The sequence below is a fragment of the Aptenodytes forsteri genome, unplaced genomic scaffold (genome assembly GCF_000699145.1).
Source record: "Aptenodytes forsteri isolate BGI_AS27 unplaced genomic scaffold, ASM69914v1 Scaffold176, whole genome shotgun sequence".
Classification (NCBI taxonomy): domain Eukaryota; kingdom Metazoa; phylum Chordata; class Aves; order Sphenisciformes; family Spheniscidae; genus Aptenodytes; species Aptenodytes forsteri.
Window position 1 is genome coordinate 923,232 of NW_008794853.1, and position 12,063 is coordinate 935,294.

Genomic DNA, 12,063 nt, shown 5'->3' on the forward strand with positions numbered 1-12,063 from the left:
CGGGGGGGGTTGGACTAGATGATCTTTAAAGTCCCTTCCAACCCAAACCATTCTATGAGTCTATGATTCTATAATTTAGATATAAATACAACTACAGAAGATTAAGATAACATGGTAGTGAGGTAATTTTTCTAGTATTCAACAACTGTGCCAAAAATATACAAGTTTACATAGCAGTTCAAAAACAGAATTGAAAAATATTTGAGATAAAAGGAAAGCCAGACTACTTCTAATGTATTCTTAATGGTTATGTAATGGATTAAGAAACATCACAGAAACTGAAAAATCTAAGGAGCTGAAACACAAAATTTAAGGTAGAAACTTGGGCTGAGAAACAGAAGAGGAGCTCTCTGTGGTCATATTGTTAGGTTGTTTGCCGCCCTTCCCCCCACTCATTCCATCCATATCAGCAATAAAAACATAAGGAACTTTAAATTCATGGCTTCAGGGTGCTAAAATGAATGTTATCTATTGGGTTGGCTTTAAAAACCAGGAACCAGATAATCCAACATTAACAGGGATTTCCTTCACGTTCAAGTAACAAACATCGTTAAAAAACCAGAAGATAAAAGTGATAATTTTGAAAGGAAAAAGACTCATCTGCTTTGGGACAAGGGAAGAAAAAAAAATATTTTCAGCTTCTTCATAAGGTACCACTCCTGATTAACAGGAATGCATTCTGATGATCTTTTAAGTTTATCATGCTTTTGCTTCTAAACGTAGGTGGAGTAAGTAAAACTTTTAAAATAAGAAGCAAGCCTGAAACTTAGCAAGCCAGAAGTCCTCAAAGAAAAAAAGGCTAATTTCTAAAGAATTCTGAAGTATTAAAGAGTACTACTTCTTCAAATGTCATGCAGTAAGATTTAAAAGGTAATATATCCATTTAAAAAATGTTGCATTTTTGTCAACTACGAAGTCTAATCATTATTAAACCATAAGCCCCCAGAACTCTGTAGTAACTGAAAATTGCAGAAACTTATCCTTCTGGATTTTATGCAGCTACTTCATAAAGTCAGTTAGCCGATCAATGAATAAACCTTACACAGCAACTCCAGCCAGAAAAGTAATTAAAGAAAAAACCACAATGAAGAAAAAACCACTCCTGGCAAGAATCAAAGGACAAGGACAGTACATGTATGTGCATTTAGTATACTTTTAAAGTTGACTAGCTTTCAAATTTACCCTGTAGTTTGGGATCAGTCTAAGATACTCAGTTCAAAAGAGCCTACAGAACTCCAAATGGAGTCCTATTTTCATATCTAAAAATGTTAAAATATTTAAAAATGTATGTATTCGATATCCAGTATGTACCTGTGCTTTAATAATCCTCAATCTAAACTTTGATTTTAAATATATACCTCTTTGCACACAATGTTAAAGAATTACATACAAAATAGGAAGACAAGTAACCTGAGAAAGTAACAGGCTTAAAATGACATGCTGATACTGACCTTTGAAGTAACAACTGTCGGAAGTTCCCACTTTGTGGACTAATGGTTAGATGGTGAGATAGATAGTTACACAACCGTGCTCCCATGTAGGAGAAATTTGGGACAGATGTGGCCTTCCAAAATAAAAGTGGAAAAATATATTATTCATAAAACTCACGATTAGGCTATCAGGAAATATCTTTAAAAGCTTTTTTGAAAACTGTGTTTAACAACAGTTGATTAGACAACCAAAGAGCAGAAGATTAATAATTACTGTTTGTCATGTTAATTTTTATATCTCATCAACACTTTGCTATATGCATTTCAGCACTTAAAAGTTCATTATACTGTGATTTTGTGGCTTTAAGAAAACAACCACCATTATGCATGTGTCCTCAACTCTACTTCTCCATTGTGACCTACAACCAAAGAATGTCTGAAAGTCACTTACAAACTGTTTATACAAAAATCAACAGTGGACATTAAGACACTTTTTCAAGGGCACGCACCCTCTCAAGAAACAACGAGTACACTAAAACAAAATTTAAAAAGTCACCTTCATTCAGTTTAAGAACTGTTTATACCAGAATCTATTTTTGGCAATAGTAAATGCCCAGGGAAGGAGTACAAGAACACGGCAAGTAAAGATAAATACTTTCTCCTGTACATGCTCCAGCAATCTGCAAAATAGCAAACTCCTGATTCAGAGGTTAAAACTGTATCATTACAGTTAATAGCTCGATGGGTCCTTTTTTCTAAAAGAAGTCCTGTTACTGTTGATCATTTACACTTTTGTCATCTAAAAACACGTGGTAGCAATGACATTCCACAATGTAAGTTATACACTATCTGAAAAATATTTTGCTTTAAATCCGGTACTTCAAAATTTCAAGAGGTGGAAAAAAGTAATTGGGAATACATTCAACCTCTCATAGAACTTAATGCAGAACATCCCCTTATTTTGACAATTTATTACTGTTCACTTGTTTTGAACTCTAACAACACTTGAATTTGAGATTATTTCTCAGGTACAGCTTCAGTTAAAAGAGGTTCTGGTGTAAATAACTCCATCAGCTCTGCCAAAAAGAAAACAGGGATACTAAGAATTCATTAAACTTCTCCTATGGCTTTATCATCTTTGAACATTCCTTTTACATGTTGATCATCTATCAGCGCTATAGATGTGCTTGCACGCTTCTGCTTCTAACGTTTGAAAAAAAGCATGTTTCATTAGCATGTCAATACATTATAGCTAGATACCTTCTACAGGCAGAGGAAAATATGCACTCAATGTAACTGCACTATGTGCATAAAGTCACTGGAAAAAAATGAAGTGTCTTCGGAAGATATACTAAGTTTAGTAATTAAGATAGTCAAATAGAATTTTGTTTCCAGTAAGAGGCATGTGAAATAGCTAATGAGCTTTTTGGTGCTTTGGTTCAATCAGTTGCTTGGACTAGAAGAGACACGCCCTTTTTTATAAGGCAAAATACATCACTTAAATTACATTTCTCTTTCCTAATAAAGAAAAACCCCGCCCAAACACACACACACAAATTCTTCAAACCTCATCTGTGTTTTTTAAACATCATCTTCCTCATTAGTTGGCCTGTATTTGTGGTTGCATCAAATACTGAAACCATTAAATTTTAGGTATTATGACCTGGCATAGCACACAGAGACCAAAAAAACCACCTTACATCTTAGTAACCAATCGTTACAATGCAATAATCATCTTCCCTGAATTATTGTTGCTGGGAATCCCAGTTTATCTCCAACTCAAAAAAGTCACAACCTAAGCATGAAGGCTAATCTACCAGTAGATATCTTGAGAAATTTTAGTTGCTGTAACAGGAACGATCCACTGTATTAACTATACAACAGTCAAGATTCTTAAGCTATGAAGTCAGAGTGTTCAACTTTTGGAAAACAAGAGAACTGGCACTTCACTCTGTCCAGAGACATAAATGGATTAGGAAGAACAGGGGGAAGTATATAATTAATCCTTGTAGGCAGGCTAAGATACCTGACACACAGATGAAGGGAAGACTGTACAAGACTTAGGTTTCTTTCATTTTAGTCTTTTTCCTTCACAAACCTGGCATCTGTAAATCTGCTCAGTTGGGTTAAATTAACATCACTGAAGCAGATGCTTATAAATACACTTCAGCAATTTTAATTGTTTTGTGATGAGCCAGGAAACACAAATACTTGAGCCTCTGCTCAAGATAGAATAATAATAATCATAGTTGTCTTACACTCAAACACTATCCCATCCTGACATACAACAAAACTGAAGTCAGATGCTTTTGGATACTAGCACAGCTTTTTTGCACTGTTTTATTTTTCACATAATTTCAGAATGGTAACACTCAATGCTTCTCAGTTGAGAAAGGCACAGCCAACCCTAACACTGGACTTGTTTTTAAAGAGGGGGAGAGAGGAAGAGGCAACCTTAAACACTTACAGTAAATGACAGTCTAATACTAAATGTATTTAATATATATGAAGTTAAAAATGGGATAAATTCCTCTTTCCTTCCAAGAGAGTTATATGGAATATGTTAATCTTTTTTTAACTATCCTCCATGTGTTCAAATAAAGAATGGGAAAATGATGCTGCCAAACAACAAAGGTAATCTTAATGTCTAACTAAACTGTTCTGAATTAAACGTGCATCAATTATATATGATGATAAGAAACTTGAGACTCTACAGCTCTGTACAATGACCAACCAGTCATGCAGCTTGTTATATGGAATATGTTAATCTTTTTTTAACTATCCTCCATGTGTTCAAATAAAGAATGGGAAAATGATGCTGCCAAACAACAAAGGTAATCTTAATGTCTAACTAAACTGTTCTGAATTAAACGTGCATCAATTATATATGATGATAAGAAACTTGAGACTCTACAGCTCTGTACAATGACCAACCAGTCATGCAGCTTCTACATACCCCAGATTAAAATATTCTGCAAGTATCTGCACTTAAAAGGTGAGTAAGAATTTGCACTCTTCAAGGTAGAATTTGAAAGCAACCAACCCAGGAAAGTGAGAGACACCCAGCGTAATAAATAGCAAGCACAAGTGTGACTTCATTCTCTGCAGCAAGCCCAAAAGACAGTAACAGCAGCTCATTTGCTAAGCAACACATATTAAACTGTTCTTTCCAATGGCTCCCCAATTAGTACAGAGTTCAGCTGAAGGTCTCTGTCCTCATTTCCATGGCCATCAATGGGACTGGACCTAGTTACCATTAGACAAGCTTTCCTTTCCTCCAATTATACTGTTCTAAAATAGATATATTCCAAATGAAGAAGAAAGCCTGTCAATATCAGAGCATTTCCTAAAGGTATAAATTTAATTTTTTAAAATACCAAGGAAGTAAAAGTATCTAAGTATTATGAAGAAATTTTTTTGCAGGACCGAGTAATAATGTACAACTCTGACATTGCTTAAGAGTTTCTTCAATCTCTACTATATAAATACAGCAATTCAAATATAACTCCCTTGAAGTGCTGTAATTTCAAGTATGTGACCCAGCGGATCCAATTACACAACAAAGGAAACAGAGTAAATTGGGTTAATTTATCAACCATACAGGTATCCCATACTTGAGCTACCATTTCAATTTATTGAGCAAAATCTTTCCCTGCATGTTTCAGCCTAAAAAGAAAAATTCAAACCATTAAAATACTACATAGATACAATTACATAACAAGTAATACGGGTATGCATATCTTGGACACTAGGTAACAGAGGCATGATATCCATGTTACAAGACAGAATACACAGGCTACCTGCTGATAGATGAGTTCAACAAGTTCTTGTAAAGCTTCATCTGCAGTGACCCAGCCATTCAATGTTTCGGCAAACTGCTCTATTTCAGTTTCAAAACAACCTGGTTGCTCGGTGAGGTGATTTAGGAAGTCTTGTACGTATTCTGCCAAAGTCAGATATCCATCGTATCTATCTTCAAAGGAAGACTCCTATAGCAGTGGAAGAATATACCAACTATTTAAAAGGAACCTAAAATAATGTTGTTACACTTACTATCTCCAGAAGTAATCATATAGCCCTTAGTCTTGAGTCTCTGCATACTTGATAGTGATCTTTATTACACAGTTCACTTCAACATTTTTAGAGAGCACAGACTTCAATCCATCAGAAAGCTCCAGTAGTCCTATCATCTTAAGAACTAGGTAACATGTTTTTATAGAGATTCAGGTCTCTCAGCAAAACACATCAAAAGACAGATTAAAAAGAAGTTAAACAGTTTGCCAATTTGGGTGCCAGATTAACTAACAAACTCGTAAGTAAGTATATCTGTTAAGAATAAAACTACCAAGCTGAGGCTCAACACCCATTCCTGATGCGAACACAAACTGTGCCGCAGATGTATGAACTGTAGAAAGAAAAATAATGGAAAATTTGAAACAAAGTATTTTCGGTTTACATAGAGTGTACAGTGCTCCAAAATATGCAGAAAGGGGAGAAATTACAAAAATACAATAAACACAGCGTAGTGTTGCCATGTAGAAAGTATAGCTGGGAAAACTGATCTTTTAAAGTCAGCAAATTTGCATCTCTTGGCAATGGATGAAAGATTACAAGGCATGAAATGAAACTAATAAAACGGTATTGCATTAATTTGGAGCTACTGAGGGTAAAAAACAGTAAACACACTTGCTCCCTAAAGAAAGGATGAGCTAGCACAATACCACTTTATTGATGTTTATGCTCCCGCTGATGGAACAGAAGGCTGCTAATTTTGTCCATTCAGAAATGAATGTATGTAACAGCATCTAAAGTCAATACTGTTCTGGATGATTATAATGCTAGTATATGAGGGGAATAGCACAGGAAGTAGCATACTTTGTGATGTCACTAGTAATAACAGTACAAATAATTCACTTTGTCACACTACACAAAATACTGTGAAAAGCATCTCTCATAGATTTTAGAAGTGGAAGCAGGAGCCTGAAGAGGGACTGCTAAAGAAATGACTTACAACTAGTGATTCAAGACATAAGGGTAACACACAGAATATCAGAATTCTCAACTGATCTACTATTTAACAAGAAAAAGGTTTAAAATATATCTACTGTAATGAAAAATTGAGCTAAAAATAATAAAACACTTTTTCTTTACTTAGTGGACATAAATACATTGATAAGGTTTATAATTATATTCTCCATCTCCCCACCACCCCTCCCTTAATGAGCGGATGTCATTTACTTTCTGTCTTCAAAATGTCTCAGTCTCTCCTCTACTGTGAAGCAATATGGATCTGAGAAAGATTTTTACTTGGATATGAACTGTGGAGAAAGACAGATACACATTGCTGAAAATCAACTGTTGACATTAATTTCATGACCTGTGAAGAATGTGTGGGGGGGAAAAAGCAGATTTTCCAAAATTCTTCAAAGACCCATGTTATAAGGGTATACAACTTAAGCTAATGGGGGGCACATCAATATAACAAAAGAAAAACTAGACAGATTTCCTAAGATGTTTAACTGAGTAGAGTATTTGCCCAGTGAATAATACTAAAGACAAAGTTACTTAATGTTGCCCATCAGAAATAGGAAAAAAATATGGGTTTACGGAAATGGTGGCAAACTGTTACTACTCATAAGGATAAAGCCTTCAACAACCTGATCTGAGTTGGTTTTGCTTTGAGTTTGGGACTGGAGCAGAGGACCTTCAGAGGTCCTTTCCAACCTAAAGTATTCTACAATTCTAATGGTTTGGAGCTTACAAAGCCAAAGAATAAAGGCTAACAGGCCTATGTGTATCTTACTAAATATTCTCTTTCTCTAAAGGAAATCAACTTTTACTAGGCAATTTCAAATAGCCCAGTAGAAGTTCTGTACAATAAACTTAAACTATTTTGTTCCACAGAACTATGACATTATCGTGCAACAACTGCAGCTTAATCACATACCACTGAACTCGCATCTCTCCAAACAACCTGTTTGGAAACTCTCCAGCCAGGTTGCAGGGAATGCAATTGCTGTAGCTAGTAAAAGCAGCTGCTCTTTCTGACAGCCATCAGGTTGTCATGAGATCCTTATTCAGCAGAGAGGAACGTATCTTCCTCCCATACTCACCTGATAAGAATTGAATCTTGGAGGAGAACGTCCTTGTTTTGGAAGGGGCACCAATACCATTTGGTATACTGGTGTCCCTGTATTCACACTCCTCTTCCCATTTTGCAATTAAGAGGCCAAACACAGAGGCTAAACTCTGTACTACGTTCATCTACCTGTACTAAATATACAACTCCAAAGGCAGTCTAGGTTTTAGTAACTATGCCAGGGAACAGAACAAATGGGAGAGAAAAATGAATAATTCAAACTTTATTACTGTAATAAAGTTGTATATTGCTAAATTAGTAACACTTGATACTTTAAAAACTAATTAAATTTAGCCCAGTAACTTCTACACATAAACCACTTGCATTTCTCATTGGCAGATTTTAAGATTTAACAGAGAAGACAGCACCGCGTACTGTATCAACTAAAGGAAAACAAAGCAAATCCCTCTTCATTATTTTTAAACAGCAGTTGGCTAACAGGAGGCTGTAAGTTTACACATTCATTACAAATTTATGATTCAAAGCCATGAAAGTCAACTAGAAATTTTCCATTAATTTCAATGATTTCTCAGTCAAGCCAACACTGTCTAATTCTTCTTCTTTATGTTTGATAGTTATAGGATGGGATCCTGGATTATTCATAACAACAGAGCCGCCAATTTAAAGATTATAGATTTGCCTCTCTTCTACTAAGAGTCAGTTCACAAGTTTAAACATGTAACAATGAAAAGGTTACATAGGTACTAAAAATCCTCTGACTTACATAAAGATAAAAAACCAGAAAGTCTACAGAGAAGATCCATGAGCCAAATCTGCTCTTGGGCTGTTTCTGTACATGTGCTAATTACCACTTTCCTACACCTGATAAGGACTCACATTTCCACTTAGGAACTTAGTAATCATTTCTCATTGATTTGATTTCTCTTCAGACTTCTTGGGAACAAGCTTTTTTTCCTTTCAGATTATATGCACTCAACAAGTTTACAATGAAGTTATTGCAAACTTAAGTACAAAGACTGTTGCATATAAAAAAATCACCTACCCATGTTGTATGAAGTTAAGTGGCACCCTCATGCTTGGCTAAACGTATAAAACCAACACTGAGGCTGCTTAGCCTCCTTTTGGAAAATAATCGCAGTTTAAAAAAAAAAAAAGCGGGGGGAAGGATTCCACCTAAGATAATACAAACCTCTCTCCTAAAACTATGAAGTGAGAACATCATTATGCCCTTCTGATGGAGTGACAGTCATATTATCGTCACACACCCATGCCAGAGAACAAGTCTGACATTTCCTACTGGCAATCCAAACCTAAACCTAGTCAGCAATTCTACTGCAGACTTCCACAACTTCCAATGGGATGGACAGCTGTATGCAAACAGAGAATTCCACGGAGGTCCTTCTTCCCCAAAGTCCTGGTAAAGTTTTTCTGAAAATTCTACTATGCCTTGTATGCTATACTCTTTAAACTATCTTCACGGGTAACTGATAGTTTTGAGTACCAGAACTAACTGGAAATTAACTAATCTAATAATCAAATGTTATATGGACACATATAGTAATTACAATAATGTACAATCAACCAAGAAATCAACTTTATTTCTAAAACAATAAATGCGTAATAGCAAAACCACTGTGTATTTTATAAGAGAAATGCAAGTTTTCAGATCTAAAAATTCCAGGGAACATTATAAATGAAAGCTAAAAAGTATTAAGTTAGAAAAACAGAAGTTTCTCAAAACTTTGTTTTGATTCAAGTTTTAAAACTCGTGGTCAATAATAGTAAAGTGTGCTAAATTTCTTATTTTTATTGCAAGTGAGCCCGGTTTATTAAATTAATTCAGTCATTAAAGTAAAAAAACCCCAAACTTTACAATAGTGAAGGACGGAAGTCTGAAACATCACTATTCTACACCTAGTATATTCTGATTAAAGTCCCTGCAACATACTTCCAAATAAATGTTCTAGGTTTTGCTAGCATTTTAAGAGATATTTTTATTAATACATGAGTCACATTCAGAGCATATTCCTACAACATAGCAACCAGGAACTCCCACATGCTTGTGTGTTTTTGCAAAACAGCTGAAAAGCAACACTGCTGGCCTCAAAACTTTGTAAGTATGCGTTATGTATGCCATTCCAAATGGCGTTTTCTTTTGGTCTTGAAACTGAAATCCTTTATTTAGAGAAAATATGTAACATGTACTGGGGCAAAGCAGTTACCTTCCCCCTGGATTATCTGTTCACTAAAGCATGTTCTTGTTGGCATTTTGTTAACAGTTGTATATTGGCTATGGGCTTGTATTATCCAGGACAGTAATTCTATTCAGTAAGCTGACAAAGCTGGTAACATTAAGATAACATGAATTTTACTGGTGAGGAAAACACTTCAAAACACCAAACCACCATATTTAGCATTCAAATAAAGTATTTTTCTGTAAGTTATTCAAAACCTATTTGTTTCGGTATAATTGTTTTTTACCACTTGATTGCATTTGTAAAAGTAATAGTTCCCACCTGTTTATATATAGTACCAGAGTTTGGCTGCTTGCCTAACAAAAGGATATTCCAAGAATTCACATAGATCTTCCCTGGAGTAGAATTACTGAAGCAGTAACGTGGAAGACAATGGAGTAGAAAATAAGAAATACCAACTTTTATTACATGATGCATCTACAATATTGATCTGACATGACCCTTAGTCTGGCTGCAAATACATTTCTTATTATGTATGCGGGTAGGTAACTGCTAGGAATGAGCCTAACCCTACTTTTTTGCCCTTTGGTGATACAGTAAACGAATTAAAAGACACATGATGGTACACTGAGTTAGGCAGTCATGGCCAATCATACCCTGGCACAGTAAATTTAAGAAAGGTAAAGCCTGTACTCAGAAAAGCTAAAGTTCAAGCTTTCTCCCACACTTGTTTCAAAAACCTCTGAAATCTGCATAAAAGTGCAGATAAGCCTTTACTTAAAATGCAGCATAGATCTAACTACAACAGAGGCAGTAGCCAAAAAGACAGCTTACTCTGATGTTGGATGTAATCAAAGCTTGGTGTAACCAACAAGCATTGTGGTTATTTGCAGCAAGCTTTAGCAAAATATCCCACACTAAAGGGGATAATATTCACCCATTATCACTTAACATTCTGATTGTGACTCTGGAGGTTATCACCAGGATTTTTGGAATCTTTTCAAGCAAACGCAGCATTGAAGTTACCTGATACACAAGATCTCAAGAAAACACTGCTAATTTGAATATAAGTAAATTGCCATACACTAAGAAGAAAAGATAAACACTCACTGCAAAGTTCTGATTGAAGTTCTGGTTGTATCCTGATGGATAAAACTCAGGTGCTTTAACAGACAACTTTGACGTTACCACAGGAGCCACAGCCACCTGAGGTTCAGCCATTTCTGGTCCAGAATCAGGAACTGAAACTTTATCTTGTGATCCAGATGGAATTCCCGTCTGTTGCAGATGTTCTGAAAAGTTTTTGTTAAGCTTTTCTTAGAAATCACTAGACTAGTATGTATTCACACAGAGTACACACAGAACACATAATTTTTTTCACTTTAAATATACTTTTACTACAAACATACTTTCAAGTTTACTTCAGATATATTGTTTTTCTGTTTTTCTTAAATATGGATAAAGTTTTCACTTTAGCAAACTCTAGATGTCTTTCCACATGACAGAAAGTAAACGCAATGTTCATGTGAAGGTGACAAAAAAAAACAGAGGAAGGAAAAAAAGAAAAAAAGAGCTCTCTCCTCCAATGAAAACGTACTTTCTAAAAGAGCTAACCTGAGAAACTAGTAAATCTGCTTATGGTATGCTTGCTCATTCTGTGGGTTTCACAGATTTCACATACAAATGCAAGACTTTGAAGGTCAACAAATGGAAGACATAACTAATTTTTAACAACACTAATTTTTAACATAATCCTCAAAGACACTTAGCTATCATTGTTCTTGTACACCATTTGCCAAAAAAATCCAATGAAACAGTGTTTTTAAAACCATTTTTCACATTTTCCAAATGTATCTTTATAGATTAAAGCCTAAGTTTATTGAAAACAGAACATGATACCTACCTGAAAAAGTTAACCAACAAACAATGCTTTGTGTTACTGTTGGGTTGGGTTTATTTTCTGGCAAACCTTTAGGCTGGAGTTCTTCAATAAGGGGAAGGCTGCGACCATCTGCAGTCAGATTCACAGATGGATAAAACGCACACACAGAGGTGAGGGCACAGAAGGGGGGGGACGGACAGAGAGGTGTCACGAGCAGCTGTAATACAACATCACACCTTTACCTGGGGCACAGGCTCATAACATGACCACTCTTCTGAGGAAAGGTGCAGGGTGCCCCTACGTGGCTCATCTCCGTGCAGTGCCGAGAGGAGCCAGGCAGGTGTGGCGACCTCTCTGCCGCTAGGTGCGGGGGTGGGAAAAAGGACGCGTCCCCGTGGCCAGGCCGGAGGGAGATGGGGGGGAAGCCCCATGGCTCCAGTCTCAGTGGGACGGCGA

The 12,063-nt window shown here is 35.9% G+C and overlaps 1 protein-coding gene across 2 annotated transcripts in view; it reads right to left on the reverse strand.

Annotated features, from left to right (window-relative positions):
• The window catches only part of PAIP1 (poly(A) binding protein interacting protein 1), a 25,885-nt gene that overhangs the window by 9,883 nt on the left and 3,939 nt on the right, over positions 1–12,063 (reverse strand). The window contains exons 3-6 of one of the 2 annotated variants that reach the window (XM_009274543.2): positions 11,629–11,736; positions 10,836–11,017; positions 5,231–5,419; positions 1,452–1,564 (exon numbers count right to left, since the gene is read on the reverse strand). In XM_009274543.2, coding sequence (XP_009272818.1) covers positions 1,452–1,564; positions 5,231–5,419; positions 10,836–11,017; positions 11,629–11,736 — 592 coding nt within the window. The remainder of the gene's footprint in view (positions 1–1,451; positions 1,565–5,230; positions 5,420–10,835; positions 11,018–11,628; positions 11,737–12,063) is intronic. The other variant, XM_009274544.2, reaches the window with a different exon arrangement.